The sequence below is a fragment of the Microcaecilia unicolor genome, chromosome 2 (assembly GCF_901765095.1).
Source record: "Microcaecilia unicolor chromosome 2, aMicUni1.1, whole genome shotgun sequence".
Lineage (NCBI taxonomy): Eukaryota > Metazoa > Chordata > Amphibia > Gymnophiona > Siphonopidae > Microcaecilia > Microcaecilia unicolor.
This window is the reverse complement of record NC_044032.1, coordinates 341,466,181-341,484,289: the sequence shown is the minus strand read 5'-3', so window position 1 is coordinate 341,484,289 and position 18,109 is coordinate 341,466,181. Positions and strand designations below refer to the sequence as shown.

Sequence of the window (18,109 nt, the reverse complement as noted above, 5' to 3'; positions counted from 1 at the left end):
AACGGTCCAGCATCGGGGAGTGGGGGCGCGCACCTCTGCTCTAGCCACCAGTGTTCCCATAGTCTGCCTCTGGTGCATACAACAACGGTCCGGGATCGGAGAGGCGGATGCGCACACACGCCTCTGCTCCGGTGATCCCACAGTCTGCCTTTCTTCCCAGCGGCTGCTGCTCTTCTGCTCAGTGATGCCTGCCCTACAGCCCATGCACAACGATCTGGCATCGGGGAGGAGGGGCCTCTATTCCCTGCAGCTTTTCTCGCCTCTGCTTCTGTTCACTAATGTCTGCCTTCATGGCCCGCGCACAATGGTCCGGCTGGCTTGGGCGTCCTGCCACGGCACCAGACAGTGAGCCCCAGAGAAATCTGCAGAAGAGCCAGGGAGTTAGAACTCGGGAGCTCCATCAGGCGGTGTGGAAATCTGGGCACTCATCCAGCCCTAGATGCTGATAGGAGCCTGCTTGGTCCTCCTCTCCAGCACTGCACCATGTGCACACACTGATCAGGGCCTCTTCGGGGGCAGGAAACTTTCTCTGCAGTGCCTAGGTAAAACTATATATATTATAAAATGGTAGTGGGCTTCTGGGTGGGGGTGGGCTTTGCAGTGCTCAGACAAACCCCCCCCCCCTTTTGTTGGGCACCTGGGTGGGGATGGGGGATTGTGAAGGGCAAGGCTGATGCCAAGCTAAAAGGAGGGATGTGGGGGTTAGGAATGGGCAGAGCTGATCACGGGCTAGAGGGAAGGATGTGAAGGTAAGGAAGGGCTGATGCTGGACTAGAGGGAGAGATGGAGGGTGGAGGGAAGGGCAGGGCTGATGCTGGGCTAGAGAGAGGTTATTATTTAGTATTATCCCAAGAAATACTACTCAAACCTATATACATAGTACCCACACATATTAGCTCTGGGCCCACCCAAAATGTCATGTCTGGCTACGCCACTGCGTGAGAGCGAGAAGATTGACTGGTTCCTTTATTTTATTTGCAGTGTGTGTTGGGGGGGGGCAGTGTGGTGAGTGTTGGGGGGGGGGGCAGTGTGGTGAGATTGACTGATTCCTTTATTTATTTGTAGTGTGTATGGGGGGCAGTGTGGTTAGATGACAAGCATTAGTAATTTGTTGATGTTTGGGAGTCGTGTGAAGGCATGATTGCTGCAAAGTAAAAAAAAAAAAAGGAGAAACGGGGGATCGTGTGTAACAGGAGTTGTGTCTTTAATTGATGTACTTCATTCTTTTCTGCTGTTCTGGTTATTAAGTGGGACTTAGCAAAGGGGTGGCTTCAGGGTGTTTTCCTGCCTGCTGTCGGTAAGGAAGGGTAACGGATTTGTGGCGAAATTGAGGGTTATTATTTGAGGGCTCTACGCACTACGGGGGTTAGATGGCAGACAGTATTTCGGGCATCGTGCTAGTGGTGCTGCCGTCGGCGTGCTGTGCAGTTGTGACGGGGTACACAAATGGGGTGGGTAAGTTAAAAGATAAACAGGAAGCGAGGAACGGCAGTGTTCAGAGTTTTGTTTGGTACCAGTTTCGCTGGGTTGGTGGCGGTAGGATCAGGATTTTGTTCTTAATTTGTTCTTATTTGCCACTTTATTTAGTTATCCGTTAGTTTCTCTCGCCAATTTATTGTTGCTAGCTTTCCCGCTTTTTAGACGGCCATTTTGTGGGGAGCATGGTTCAGTGCTGTTATTGAAGTGGTGTGATGCAGTTCCTAGTAACGTCCTACAGAGGGCAGCAGTGCCTTATAGTATGTTGCAAGTCATTGGGGCGGGAGGAAAATTTTATGTTGTGAGGGAAAGAATTAAATTTGAAGTATATATAAATAAATACTGGATTTAATTTTAAAGTATATATAATGCTTAAAAAGAAATGCATTTCATTTTAAAGCATATATATAAAAATAGGGATGTAACTTTAAAGTATAGGTATTTATTAAAGCATATATAATCAATAAATAAATAAATAAATAAATAAATAAATAAATAAAAGCATTGAAAAAATTTACCATATATTTCATTATGAGAGAAAACAACTGGAAAGTCAACATACAAAAACGTCTATGGACAATACAGGTAAGAACTACTTTTAAACTTACATTTTGTCTCATTTTAACCATAACTGATTACTATTTCAAACAAAGAACTTTTGTTTCCTCAAAGCATTTATTTAGCTTGTGAGAACTGTGAGCCAATTCGTAATCTATCATAAAACTCTAACTTGATGTTGTATAAATTGTCTTAATTACCTCTTTCTAAACTGTCATTTATATAAATGAACAGATCATAATGGAAACAGATCATGATGTAACATTTCCAGTTGGGGACGTCCAAACTCGGTTTTCGATTATACCGATTTGGACGACCCTGTGAGGAGGACGCCCATCTTCCGATTTATGTTGAAAGATGGGCGTCCTTCTCTTTCGAAAATGAGCCCAATAGTCTACAAAACCTGGTCACAGGATCCCAGGCAGGATTATCATCAGGGTCTGGATCCCAGCTCAAAGCAGGTCCCTTGTAGGAATTGTTTATGCAGCGTTTTCAGTCTTTCTTTTAATCTTTATTTTGAGAGGATCCTCTGCCTTTACCACTGTCCACCCGGGGGAATTTGCAGGTGCCTCCACTGGTCCCTTGATCCTGGTGTAGTGTGTTCAACCCTTCTCTACAGTCCTGACTGCGGTTTCAATGGTCAGCAAGGCTTGATAAGGACCTTCCTAGGAGGGCTGTACCTTGGACTCGTTCCAGGACTTGACCAGTACCCAATCTCACGGCTGGATCTTGTGAACAGCAAATTCAAGTGGTGGAGTCTGGGCCAGTAACCCTTTCTCCCTTAAATGAGATTAAGAAGAAGACTGTGCCAGTATATAATTCTTTAAATACAGATCTTTGGTTTCAAATGTGGGTAACACCCCCCCCCCCCCCCCCACACACACACACACACACACTTTCCCTCCATATAAGGTAACCCAAACAACATTTCATAGGGGGAAATTCCCAAGTTCTTTCGAGGTGCAATCCTGACTCTTAGTAGTGCAATTGATAAGTACTTTGTCCAGGATAATTTGGTTTCTAGCATTATTTTGGAAATCTGCTTTTTCAATGTTTGATTCATTTTTCCACCTTCCCAGATGAGGGTGGGTGGGTGCCACAGAGTGTGGAAGTGCCAGGTAATTCCCAGACCCTCCATGACTCCCTGCAGAACCTTGGAGGTAAAATGACTCCCTTGGTCTGAATCTATATTTTCCACTAACCCATATCTGGGAATTATTTGTTCCATGATTATCTTTGACACCCCTTGTGCTGTGGCTGAGGCCATTGGAATTGCCTCTACCCAGCTGGTCAGATGATCCACAATTACCAGTAAATATTTTATTTATTTATTTGTTACATTTGTACCCCACATTTTCCCACCTATTTGCAGGCTCAATGTGGCTTACATATCGCCGTGGGGCGAAAGCCTCCTCCTGTGAAGAAACAAATATAGAGTGATGTTATTTTAAATGAAATAGATACTGTATGTACAGACACATTAGAGAAACATAGAGAGGGAAGTTATATAGAGTTCATTAAGTTCATAACAAATTTGGGTTTCTTTGAATTGCTGGATTCAGGTAATTAAGTTGGGTCCTTAGGATATGCCTTTTCGAACACGTAAGTCTTTAGTGATTTCCAGAAGTTGAGGTGGTCGTACGTAGTTTTCACGGTTTTGGGGAGTGCATTCCAGAGTTGTGTACTTATATATGAGAAGCTGGATCCATGAACTGATTTGTATTTGAGTCCTTTGCAACTAGGGTGGCGGAGACTTAAATAAGAGCGTGATAATCTGATTGAGTTTCTGGTTGGTAGGTCTATGAAGTCGGACATTTATCCTGGCGTATCACCATATATAATTTTATGGACCAGGGTACAAATTTTAAAAGTACTACGTTCTCTAATTGGTAGCCAATGTAATTTTTCACGAAGGGGTTTGGCCCTATGAAATCGCGGTCTTCCAAATACAAGACTGGCTGCCATATTTTGAGCAGTCTGAAGCTTCTTTATAAGATTTTCTTTGCATTCGGGGGTAGTTCTGTAAAATCCATCTGATATTTTGAAAAGGTCTAAACCCTGGTTCCCTTCACCCAGGGGTAGCTTTTCTAAGTACCTTTTTATTTATTTTCTGACACATCACACATCTTTCACAAATTTGTTTAGCCACAATATACATTCCCAAGCCTCCACATCTTCTTAGTACTGCACTGATTATTAGGCTGGCCCTCTTATCTGCAGCAACGTATGTGTGGCCATTTCTCTTAAAATGATGCCAGTTGGACGTTTTTGTGTCTGCTTTCTTGGAGTCCAAAAGTTGGAATTTCACTTTTGAAAATGGCTTTTCTTTTTAGATGTTTTCAGGCTAAGATGTCTCTCTCAGAGCTCATTTTCAAATAGGAAAGCCAGACATTTTTCCTGTTTGAAAATGACTGTCAGGTGGCCTTTTTTTGGATGTTATCAGCAAAATGTCCAATTCAGATTTCGATGACTTTTTGAAAATGCCCCTCCACAGTAATCCCCAGTGGAAGGAGGGTAGCTCATGGGGGATCCTGAGGCGGGGGGGGGGGGGGTATTACTCATGAGTGGGTGAGGGTTTCAGATGGGAGAGCAAAAAATGATATCAGGCCTCAGACGTTATGTAGGTGCTGGACAATATTCAGTGCCTGCACCTACTTAGCTAAGCAGCCTAAGTCAGGACTGCATTTTGTGTGGTACTACTTGGCCATTTAGCTATATGGGTACTGGCACTGAATATGTCATGTGCATCCACGGACCGTCCCAGCCTTAAACAGAAGCACATAAGCATCACCAAAGTGGGACAGACCGAAAGTCCATCTGACCCAGCATCATATCTTCAACATTGGCTAATCCAGGTCTCCGGCAACGAATTCCAGAATTTAATTATACGTTGGGTGAAGACCTCTATCATATCTTCCCTAAACTGTCTCTTCTCCAAGCTAAAGATCCCTTGCTGCTTCAGCCTTTCCTCATAGGGCAGTCGTCCCATCCCCTTTATCATTTTCGTCATCCTTCTCTGTACCTTTTCTAGTTCTGCTATATCTTTTTTTGAGATGCGGTGACCAAAATTGCACACAGTATTCAAGGTGCAGTCACACCATGGAGCACCAGGCAGTGCCTACCGGTTATAGCCAACATTCTGTGACACTATCCATTAAGTGCCGTTGAATATCAGTAGCCAGCCAGCTCAGCATAGTTTAAGGGGGCTTATTGATCCTGTAACTCGCAAAGTTAGGAGCACATATCCTTTGAATATTGAGCCCCAAATACATAATTTGTAAGTACATAATTCATGAATAACCCTATTTTTCATGTGTTAACACCTTTTAAAAAAGTACAATGCACTGCTTCTAGAAGCAGTAAACTTACAGGAAGGAGCAAAACACTGCAGTATTTTATGTATATGTTTGCACTGAAATACTGAAACTGTTTGTTTTACATTTAAGGTTATGAATCTCGAGGATGTAGTGACTCTGAAGAGTCCTCTGAAATAGACTCTTCACTGGACATTTCTTCAGATATCCATCTGGTGAAATACAACATAAAAACATTGCATGAAGAGGAGGAGGCGAAACTGGATGAAATTGATCAAGACGGTAAAAAATCAGGAGAACATAACAGAGGGAGAGACTTATTCTACAGCATCACCAATGGGACTGACAGCGCCTCTGAGGCCTCCGATTCCATTAACACTGAAGGCAGAAGCTGTATGATCAGCTGGTCCAGTGATTCTATGGATGCTTTGGAAGAGGATGACCTGGAAGCATGTTCTTCAAGCAGACCTGAGTTTTTCCACTTTTATGTACCCAGTTTAGACGAAATGCACAGTGAAGACAAAAGTGTTTTCTATAACGAAGGTGAAGAAGAGCAAAGAGAAAATGAACAGGCAGAATCTGATCCCTTTCTGTGTTTTCTGCAGGCATCACAGAGAGATGAGAGCGGAACTGAACAAAAAGATTTTTCCAGGTGTCCAGGGGACACCGAAGTAAAGGAGGAAAATGAACCGAGTCCTTTCGGTCTAGATTGTCGACTCTATGATAGCAATGTTATGGAATATTATAGCCTGTGCTCAAATGTTTCCCCTGCAAACAGCCTGGATAAAGACAGTAGCCCAGATAAGTATTATTTCAAAAATCTTCTAACAGAATTAGAAGGGGAGAAGAGGTGGGATGTGACTGAAACCAGTGAGGTGGACACACTCGTTCTGGATTCGGAGATAGCAGCTCAGAGGAGGAGTTCTTTGATGCAGCGGACAGGCTCACACCAACTGAAACAGCATCAGGTGAGGAAACCCATGGTCACAGAAGAAGGGGGTAGATAGCTGTAAATCTGAGAGATGATAACCTCTGAAAAGATTTCTGGGATTATTTTACTGTGGCAATGTGATGGCAGATTCTGTTCCAGGAAGGTGCAAAGAATACATTAGCTGTTTAATGTGTGAAAGTTAGTATATGTTTCAGCATGAGAGCAAATTATAAGAAAATTAGACTGATAGTGTAGGTGCTACTACATTATATGCTGATGGTATGACATAAATGGTATTAAGATGGGGACAAAATTGTGCTAGCATCTTAAAAATAACTCATTATTTTTGACTGTTCACAGAATATCATGACTGTACAGTGCAGAAGCACTGTAGTAAGTAAAGTTTGAAAGACTTGCCCCAAACAGATTAAAAGAAAGCAAAATGGAAAGTGCAGCTGTGCACAAGACAGCCAAGTGATTTGCTTTGAAGATTGTTAATATGTATTGTCATTTATGGGTAACTGGTAGGTTGATCTAATAAAACATATTACAACCTGCAAAACAATTGCTAAAACTGATAACAGCAGTAGAAAACTGCACAAAACAATAGTTTAAACCTGTGATTTAATATATGGTAGGGAGGTATCATTTCTTTAATTACCATTTGCGGAGGAAGTAGTGTATAAAGTACTGACACAACAAAAAAACAGTCTGGGGAAGAGGCACTGATTCTACCCTTTACTATACACTATTTTCAAATTATCACTGGAAATCAGATGGCTTCCAAGAAAGTGGAGAAAAGCAGATGTAATACTGCCCTACCAGGGTGGAAAGGAAGAGCAAGTCAAAAACCACATGCTTATTTTGATAGTGTTGAGTGGTGCACTTTAGTTGCAATTGTGCAGGTTTTGAATGGCTATTTTATAAAGAGGGGCATTTTCGATATGACATCTTAAGTACAACTTTGGACATTTTGCACAAAACGTCCAAAAACCGAACAGGAAAGAAGGTCATTTTCAAAAAGAAAAACGTCTATCTTTTTTTTTTTTTCAAAAATACTATTTCGAACAAGGTTTTGTGCTTTGGACATTTTGTTTTTTGGTCCTTTTCTGAAAAAAAAAAAAAAACGAATAGGTGCAAAACAGAGAAAATCAAGCCATTGGGATGTAGGAGGAGCCAGCATTTTTAGCAGACTGGTCCCCCAGACATCTCAGGAGACTAATGGGGCACCCTTGGGGGGCAATTCTATGCACTTCATAAAAATGCTCCCAGGTACACATCTCATGTTTGCTCCCTTACCTTGTCCTCTGAGCCCTCCAAACCCCACTGTCCCCCACTACAATAGCCCTTATGGGCGAAGGGGGCACTTATATGCGGGTACAGTAGGGTTTGGTCACTGGGAGGGGTCACAGTTTCCACCACAAGTAGAGGGGGATAGGGACCCGAGTCCCCCACTCCATAGTGCACTGCACCGACCACTACACTACTCCAGAAACCTGCATTCTGCTCTAATAGACCTGGCTATAACATCTGAGGCTGTCATAGAGGCTGGTAAGTCATATTTTGATTCACATTTTTGGGAGGTAGGAGGGAGTCAGTGACCACTGGGGTGGTATTGGGGGGCTCACCCCTGATTCCCTTCAGTGGTCATCTGATCATTTAGGGCAACATGTTGTTCCTTATTCGTTATAAAAACAGGTCTTGCTCAAAATGTCTTAGTTTTAGTTTTGTTTTGTTCCATTATGGCTGAAAAAAAGTCTTTAGTCTTAGGAACACTCAAATCCTGCCCTTAACATGCCACCGACATGCCCCCTTGAGATTTGGATGCACTGCAGATGAGCAATATGGGAAAACATCTGCAAAATAAGTTTCAAAAATACTGATTTGGATGTTTTTGTGAGAAAAACATCCAAATGCTGCTTTATGCCACTTTTTACACGTTTTATCTTTCTAAGATGAACTACAAAGTCCACAAGCATCTGATATCTTATATAGTGGAGATTCTATATATGGTGCTTAAAAAATTGGTGTGGAAATCAGTGCTGACTAAGCGTATTCTATAAGCGGCGCCTAGATTTAGGTGCGGTATATAGAATATGCTTAGTTGATATCTCAGAGCCTAAAACTACGCGCTTCCATTTACACTCATGAAAATGTGGCATAAATCCTGGCACGCAGATTTAGGTACACTGGACCATATTCTATAACTACGCGCATAAATTTTGGAACGCCCATGAAACATCCATTTCCCCACCTATAACCATGCCCCTTTTTGCCTGCGCATATTACAATTTAGGCACTCTGCATTACAGAATACGCTTGTTAAGCTAATTAACCAGCCTATAATCGAAAGTGATCGCCGGCCATCTTCCGACACAAATCAGGAGATGGCCAGCGATTTCTTAAAAGCGGTGAAATCGGTATAATCAAAAGCGGCATTTTTTACAGCATCGCCGCTTTCCCATCGCTTCACTGGCGAAAGTTCAAGGGGGCGTGTCGGTAGATTAGCGAAGGCGGGACATGGGCAGGCATGGGCGTGGCTACCAGATGGCTGGCTTTCGCCGATAATGGAAAAAAAAAAAAGCGGCGTTAAGCAGAATTTCGACGGCTTTACTTGGTCCTTTTATTTTCACGACCAAGCCTCAAAAAGTGCCCTAACTGACCAGATGACCACTGGAGGGAATGGGGTATGACCTCCCCATACTCCCCCAGTGGTCACCAATCCCCTTCCAAACTAAAAAAATAAAACTAAAAACCTTTTTTGCCAGCCTGTATGCCAGCCTCAAATGCCGTACCCACCTCCATGACAGCAGAATGTGTTGTATCCTCCGACAGCCTTTACCTGGTTGAGGTGTGGCTCTCGGGTGAGTGTGACATCTTTTCTGTTAGGTGCCATGCAGAGTCACATTAGCAATGCATTGTGGTGGGTGTAGGGTACTGGGCTCTACTCCCATGGTGCTTTTCTCCCCTGCTAACTGGGTCAGAGTGTGCCCTGTTTTGTTTCCTGTTGTAGTCCATGCGGTAGTGGCCATTTTTGTAAGCCAGTTTTAGTTCCCTTTCCTGTGTTACCCACGTTAGAGAACGTAGTTCTTACCTTGAATGGTGCTGAAAGAGGGCATTGTACACCATTGTGCCAGCTCTGACCTACTGCTAATCTTAGTACCAGGGGACTCTTTGCCAGTGGGGCACAACCTCTGATCTGCAGTTAACTGTGAGTAAACGTGGTTATTTCAAGAAAGGACTTTTTCAGAGAGATTAGTCTTCAGGTGTGAACTGGTGTGCCAAAGTTATACAGCAGCAATAAGTCCTAGAGGCTGTATGCAGGTCCCTGGAGCACTTTTAGTGAGGGCAGTACATTTGTGGGTAGTGTGTTTGGGGGGGGGGGGGGGTTTGGGGGGCTCAGCTCCCTAAGTAAGGGAGCTATGCACGTGGGAGCTTTTCTGAAGTCCACCGCAGTGACCCCTAGGGTGGCTGGTTGGTGTCCTGGCATGTCAGGGGGGCCAGTGCACTAAAAATGCTGGCTCCTCCCACGGCCAAATGCCTTGAATTTGGCCGGGGTTTGAGATGGCCGACATAACTTTCCATTATCGCTGAAAAACAAACCCGGCCATCTCAAACCTAGCGAACTCCACGGCATTTGGCCAGGCTAAACCGTATTATCGAAAAAAAAAGATGACCGGCCATCTTTTTCGATAATACGGTTCCGGCCAGCTGTAGAGCCGCCGCCAACATAGATCGCCGGTGATCTATTTGGCCGGCGACGTTCGATTATGCCCCTCAAAGTTACATTTGTTTGTGAAGAAACAGTGTGTTTTAAGCCTGTAAAGTGTATTGGATATTTTCCTGCATTAATTATGTCCTGACGTATATTTCTCCTATTTGGCCAGCAGGTGGTGTTTCTTTGCTGTAAAGCTGTTACAGAGCAATGAATGTTTTTTTCTTTAGTTTTAGCACACAAACAGGAAGCAAGAAGCAGTATATTTTTGAAATTTTGTTGTTCTGGGCTCTGATTGGCCCAGGAGTTCATTTTCATTTGGAGAGTACTGGCTTTTGCTCCAGTCTCAGCCAGGAAGAAGAAAGAGGAGATCTCTTTGCTAAGGCCCTATAAACAGTTATAGGCGCTCACAAGTTAGAAAGTGTACAAATGTTTAGTTAGTGTTATAATTTATCCATATTTCATTTACCTGTTATTTTTGCTGATTGCACTTTGTTCTATTGTTAAATTTCTAAGACAATAAACAGTATTTAGTTTATTGCCTCTCTGTCAGGAATGATAATATCTGGAATTCGTAGGCAGAGAATTTGGCAAAGGCGAATAGTTTAGCGGAGTTTTAAAAATGTTTGGACGGCCTCCTAAAGAAAAAGTCCATAGGCCATTATTAAATGGACTTGGTGCGAATCCACTATTTCTGGGATTAGCAGTATAGAATGTTTTGTATTTTTTGGGATCTAGCCAGTTATTTGTGACCTGGATTGGCCACTGTTGGAAACAGGTTGCTGGGCTTGATGGACCTTTGGTCTTTCCCAGTATGGCAATACTTATGTACCTTACATATACCGAAGAGAAAACGACATTGACCCAGACTTTATCTCCCACCTTACCTTCCTCTCTATCACCTATCTCTACCTACCCATCCATCCTGTTACTACCCATCATTACTATGTTATACTTAATTCCCTACTTTACATAACAAAATTCTGTGTTACCTATTACTATGTAAGCCGCATTGAGCCTGCTTTTAGTGGGAAAGTGCGGGACACAAATGTAATAAATAAATAAAATACTTATGTAATTACACGTTGAGTGAAGAAATATTTTCTCCAATTTATTTTAAGTTTGCTACTTTGTAGCTTGATTGCGTGCCTCTTAGACCTAGTATTTTTAGAAAGAGTAAACAAGCGATTCACGTCTACCCATTCCACTCCACTCATTTTATATTATTTTATCACATCTCCCTTCTCCATCTCCAGGCTGAAGGTCCCTACCCGCTTTAGCCTTTCCTCATAGGGACGTCATCCCATCCCCTTTATCATTTTAGTTTTATTTTATTTATTGCATTTGTATCCCACATTTTCCCACCTTTTTGCGGGTTCAGTGTGGCTTACAATATGAGTTAAATGATGGAAATACAATTTGTTACAGATTGGTTATGGATTACATTGTGCAGAGTTATGCGAGACAATCGAGGTGTCGTTAAGGAATGTAACAATGGAACACAAACATTGAAATGTTGGAAGGAGACAATGGGAGCATAGAGGGCGATAATAAGGCATGAAGACATATGGTATATATCTTTCTGTGAGTAAAGGTATGAGTGATGTGATATTACGGGAATGAGAGTTCAGAAGTGGATGTATGATGCATTAATGAACAGGAAGTATGGACTTTATGTGTTTTGGTTCTTTCCGTAAATTTTTTCAAAAAGATGGGTCTTCAATAATCTGCGGAAGGAAGCTTGCTCGTGGATCGTTCTTAAGTTGCGCGGCAGTGTATTCCAAAACTGCGTGCTCATGTGAGAAAAGGTTGACGCGTGTAACGCCTTGTATTTCAAGCCCTTGCAGTTGGGGAAGTGGAGGTTAAGGAAGGTTCGGGATGATCTTTTGGCGTTTCTGGGTGGTAAGTCTATTAACTCAGACATGTAGGCTGGGGCTTCGCCGTGAATGATTTTGTGGACTAATGTGCATACTTTAAAAGTGACGCGTTCCTTGAGTGGAAGCCAGTGCAGTTTCTCTCGTAATGGTTTTGCACTTTCATATTTTGGCTTTCCAAAGATGAGTCTGGCTGCCGTATTCTGGGCTGTTTGAAGTTTCCTCAGTGTTTGCTCTTTGCAACCTGCGTATAGTGAGTTGCAGTAATCCAGATGGCTGAGTACGAGGGATTGCACTAGGCTGCGAAAGACGGATCTTGGGAAGTATGGTCTTATCCTTTTCAGTTTCCACATGCTGTAAAACATCTTTTTAGTTGTGTTGTTAGCGTGAGTTTCGAGCATTAGGTGGCGGTCGATAGTGATTCCAAGGATTTTTAGCATTTCTGAGATTTGAAGGTTTAGGTTTGGTGTGTTTATAGCGGTGAATTCCTTTGTGTTGTATTGGGAGGTGAGTATCAGGCATTGAGTTTTTTCTGCGTTTAATTTCAGACGAAATGCATCTGCCCATGTGTTCATGATGTGTAGGCTTTGATTGATTTCGTTGAAGATTTCGTTAATGTCTTATTTGAAGGGGATGTATATTGTCACATCATCAGCGTATATATATGGGTTGAGGTTATGGTTTGATAGGAGTTTTGCCAGAGGGATCATCATTAGGTTGAAAATGGTTGGTGAGAGAGGTGATCCTTGTGGTACTCCACATTCAGGTGTCCATGCCTTAGACGTGGTCGAATTTGATGTGACTTGATACGAACGTTGGGTTAGGAACCCTTCGAACCAATTCAGGACATTTCCTCCAATGCCAAAGTATTCGAGTATGTGTAATAGAATTCCGTGGTCAACCATATCGAAGGCACTTGACATGTCAAAAACACTCTATCTCTTTCTCAGACCACTACTATTGATGGTGAGGAGGGTGATAAAGGTAATAAATGAAAATTACAAAAGAAAAACATCATATATATGATATACATATAATATGTGGCTTAACTTCTGATGTTTACCCGTCTAAATCTATTTACCATTATTCCTTATTTAAGCTTTTCCTATCAACAAAAATCTGCTACTGCTCTGGCTCAAAGAAAATATACTTATTACTCAAATATTTAACTATGCATTTACAGGGATAAGCGAGTAGGAATGTAGCCCCCATCCCTCTCACCTTTTCCCTCAGCAACAAAAATTTTCTCCTTCTTTCCTGCGTTATTCTAGTAACGTCATGATAGATCCAAATTTTTTTGACCATAAAATAATTTCTTAGGGTTCTTAAAGTATAGTCTCATCAATGAGCTTAAGTCTTGCTCAAATACTAAGGAAACAATTAACGTACCGCGAGTCTCCACTTCAGTAATTGAATCTTCCAAAATAGCAGTTAAGTTTTGAAGATCTATTTCATTTCCCTCGTGTGCTGGTATATTTTTCTTTGAAGGCAATTTTAAGAAGTAAACTCTATTGCAAGGCGGTATAGCTTGAGGGGATATGTTCAAATTCTCCATTAAGTACTTTTTAAGTAAATCATTAGGAGCTACAGTATCCCCGGTACAATTGGAAAATTTAATAATCTCAATGTTAATCTTCGATTATAGTTTTCTAGTTGTTCAATTTTTTTATGAACCATAAGTTTATCCTTTACCAAAGAGTTTGTCGTATTCTGTATAGTTTTTATTTCTTCATGATTCTGTGATATTTTTTCCAAAGTGTCAATTCGTACCTTTTCCAATGATTCTGTCAAGGAAACCATTTTAGTCATAATTGAAGTGGTTTCTTGAGCGGATTGAGAAACAGTTTGTTTTAGCTCTTGAAGAGTTTTCCAGATTAAGGTCAACATTATCTCTGTAGGAATAGCTTCCTCCACGGTTTCCTCTGTCAACCTAACAGGAGCTGCACTGCCAGGCTGAGTGGTTCCGCTAATGACTTCCGTTGCGTCGACCTCTCCTTGTATTCTCCTTAGGTTGGCCGGACATGGAGGCGGAATAATCCCCGGGGGCGAGAGTGTAATATCAAGGCCCTGAGACGCCGACGCCAACTCTCCTGCTACGGCGTCTAATGCAGGCCGCGCCATTCCGGTATCGCGGGTTTGAGTCACACCGAAGCGTTCCAAAGTCTGCTGCACTGGGGAAGACGTCTTGGCCGCCGGCAGCTGGCCCTTAGTTATCCCCTTTCTCTTTGTGTGTGGCATGGTAAGAAACAATAGCAAGCAAAAATTTCGGAGAGCAGCAGGAGCATTACCGTGTGTTAGATCGCCATCTTGGCCACACCCCCACTTGACATGTCAAATTGTAGGAGGAGTATATTGTTGCCAGTCGCAATTATTTGTTTAAATCTAGTCATAAGGGTGACTAATACTGTTTCTGTGCTAAGATTCGACCGGAATCCTGATTGGGCATCATGCAGTATTGAGTGTTTGCTTAGATAGTTTGTGAGTTGTTTGGTTACCATTCCTTCAGTTATTTTGGTTATTAGTGGTATGGATGCTACTGGCCTGTAGTTGGTTATTTCACTCGTGCTTTTCTTTGTATCTTTAGGAATTGGGGTGAGTAAGATTTTTCCTTTTTGTTTTGGGAAAAGTCCGTTTTGTAGCATGAAGTTCACATGGTTCGTTAGGTCTATTATGAATTGTTGAGGAGCAGATTTCATGAGGTTATTTGGGCACGTGTCTAGTTTGCAGTGGGATTTGGCATATCTTTTGAGAGTTTCAGAAATGAGGTCTTCTGATAGTATTTCAAATTCGGTCCATGTTCTGTCTGCAGGGTATGTTCCTTTTTCTGGATCTAGACAATCTAAAAGTGTGGCGTATTCAATAGGGCTAGCAGGTATTTTGAGTCATAGTTGTATAATTTTCTCCTTGAAGTATTTCGCAAGGTTGTCCACATCTGGTACATCTTTGCCGTTGTTTGTAACTGGTGTGGTGTCTAACAGTTTGTTCACAAGGTTGAAGAGTTTATGTGTGTCTTTGTAGTTTGGTCCTATTATTGTTTTGTAATGTAGTCTTTTGGTCTGTTTTATGGTGTATTTGTATTTTTTCCGAAGTAATTTCCATGCGTTTAGTGTTTGTTCGTCTCTCTTTTTGTTCCATTCTCGTTCTAGTTTCCTGACTTGTGTTTTGAGTTTTTTCAGCTCTTCGGTGAACCATGGATTTGTTTTTTTCCTGTGTGATGTTCTGGTTTGGATTGGGGCGATTTTGTCTAATGTTGTTGTACATAGATCGTCCCATTCTTGGAGGAATTGGATGGTGTCAGCGTTTGTTGACCATTCGTTCTGGTAGATCTGTTGCCAAAATATTGTGGGGTCTATTTTTCCTCTCGTTGTGTATGTTGTTCGCTCCTGTTTATTGATTGTGTTTATTTGTGTTTTTCGCCAGCAGAGAGAGACATTTGCTTTATGGTGGTCTGACCATAATGTAGGTGTCCATCTTGTGTCAGTGAGTATGATAGTTGAATCCAGGTCGAATTTATTTGTTATGATATCAAGTGTGTGTCCTTTTTTGTGTGTTGGTTGCGTGTTGGGTACTTGCAGATCCCAGAGTTTTAGGAATTCTTTGCATTCTCGTGTGCTTGGTGAGGTGTCATCTTCTAGGTGTAGGTTGATGTCTCCTAGTATGAGGATGTTTGAGGCAGACACGCAGGAGTTCGAGATGAAATCCATGAGTTGTACTTGGGAGTCTTGCCATTTTCCTGGTGGCCTGTAGAATAGGATTGTGTTAAGGTGTCCTATTAGGTTTGGATGATTAATTCTTGTCGATGCAATTTCAAGTTGTGGCGAGGTAGATTCACCCGTGATTGTGATGGTGAATTCGGGTTTGTAGATAATAGCTATTCCGCCTCCTCTTTTTTTTCCATTTCTTGTCCAGTGGGTGATTTTGTATTCTGGTGGGCATGTTTCTAATATGGCGGGGTCTGTAGGGCTATGGAACCAGGTTTCTGTGATAAATAGAAGGTCTAAGTTATCTGTGGTAATCCAGTCTAGTATGTCTACTGAGTTGCTTACTGCTGATCTTGCATTGATGTATCCTAGTTGGATTGAGTGGTATGGTTCCGTGGGGGGCTTCGATGTGTTTATTTTTATTAGTTGTCTGTTTCTTCGGTGGTTGAATTTGTTGTAGTTGTTGTTTTCCTCTTTTAGTCAGTGGTATTCATATCCAGAGATTATTCCTTTTGGTTGGTTATTGTGTCTTTGGTTTTGTGGGTTGTTGATAGGTTGAACATAGGATTGTTGTATTGTGGGTGAGTTGTTATGGATGTTCTTTAGGGTGGGCATTGTGTGTATGTGAGTGCTGTGTGATTTGTGAGCAATGGGGTTGTTGTTATCTGGGTTGTAGGTTGTGTTTGCGTATAAGAGTAGGGAGAGACAATGGATGGTTAGGAGTGTTTTACTGGTATTCATATCTATGTATAAGGCGCTGTGGCAAACATTCAGCTGGTTTACATCCAATCGAATCAAGCTTACATTTGCATTGAAGCTTGGCAGTTCAAAGTCTACATTTGCATTTGAGCTTGGCTACAATTCAAAGCGAGGGAAAGCTTACATTTGCATTTAAGCTTGGCAACAATTCACAGCAGGCCAGCCTACATTTGCATTTAAACTTGGCAACTGTTCCTACTGATAATGCTAGTCTGTGATCAGAGCAAGGCAAGCCCGTATCTACAGTTGGTGCATGGCTGTACAAGGTGGCTCATTTATCTGGGGATCAGAGCAAGCCAAACAACTACATTTAAATTAAGCCATTAGCAGTGCTAGGACAAAGCTACTCTCCCACCCCTTCAAAGCGTGGCAAGGCAACTGCATCTAAATCACTGGTACAGGACTCAGTTGCCCTCCATTCAAAGCAGGTGAAGCAGAGTGTGAGCTTCCAAATCCAAGTCGAAAGCGGTGCATGCAACTAGCCTCCTATTTAAAGCAAGCAAAGCAGAGCATGGACACCCAAATCAAGCCTAAAGCAGTGCATGCAGCCAGGCAAAGCAGCAAACATCCTATTTATCACGGTTGTGTTGTCCTTGTTCCATGGCCTCCGATTAGCAACTCGTCCTCTCCTGCACTGCTCCGGCTATGGGTGCGTCTCCGCGAGGGCCTCCGGCTGTCGGGCCGGTCGTCTTCGGCGTTTCCGGGCACAGCTGGGCCCCAGTCCAGTCGGTGACCGGTCGCGGCCACGAGGTAGGCAGGCCCTCGCGGTCAGATTCGGGCCGCTCGCTCGCCTTGGGGTTCAGCGGGCTGGCGCCGTTCTGCAGTCCATCAATTGGGTTCGGTGGGGCTCCGATGTTGCTCCGGTCCGTTCCGGTCCAGCTAGAATGGTCCAAGACAGGGTCTGGTTGCGGCCGCGAGGCAGGCAGGCCCTCCCAGTCGGTCTTGGGTCACTCGGGGCCCGATCCGGCTCTTGGGCCAGCAGGAGAGTCGGCTGGTGGGGTGGAAGCCTCGGTCTGCCTTCAGCGGCGGTCACCCGCTCGGCCTCAACTGTCTCCCGTTGTCCGCCAATCGTTCACAGCACTGAATACTGTCATAGGTTAGTAAGTGATGCTAAAACATATGATCACCTCGCTCTTGTTTTATCAAGTTGCCCTTCTCTATACCTTTTCTAATTGCACTATATCTTTTTTGAGATGTGGTGACCAGAATTGAATACAATATTCGAGGTACGGTCACACCATGGAGCGATACAAAGGCATTATAACATCCTCTTTTTTGTTTTCCATTCCTCTCCTAATAATACCTAACATACTATTTGCTTTCTTAGCTGCTGCCGCACACTGAGCAGAGGGTTTCAACGTATCATCAATGAAGACACCTAGATCCCTTTCCTGGTCGGTGTCTCCTGATGTGGAACCTTGTATCACGTAACTATAGTTTGGGTTCCTCTTTCTCACATGCATCACTTTGCACTTACTTACATTAAACGTCATCTGCCATTTAGATGCCCAGTCTCCCAGTCTCTTAAGGTCCTCTTGTAATTTTTCACAATCCTCTCATGGTTTAACAACTTTGAATAACTTTGTGTCGTCAGCAAATGTAATTACCTCACTAGTTACTCCCATCTCTAGATCATTTATAAATATGTTAAAAAGCAACGGTTCCAGCACAGACCCCTGGGGAACCCCACTATCTACCCTTCTCCATTGAGAATACTGACCATTTAACCCTACTGTCTGTTTTCTATCTTTTAACCAGTTTTTAATCCACAATAGGACACT

The 18,109-nt window shown here is 42.8% G+C and overlaps 1 protein-coding gene across 1 annotated transcript in view; it reads left to right on the top strand.

Annotated features, from left to right (window-relative positions):
• The window catches only part of LOC115462060 (FERM and PDZ domain-containing protein 1-like), a 325,564-nt gene that overhangs the window by 57,015 nt on the left and 250,440 nt on the right, over positions 1 to 18,109 (top strand). Inside the window, 2 exon segments of the mRNA XM_030192105.1 lie at positions 5,481 to 6,236; positions 6,239 to 6,316. Coding sequence (XP_030047965.1) covers positions 5,481 to 6,236; positions 6,239 to 6,316 — 834 coding nt within the window.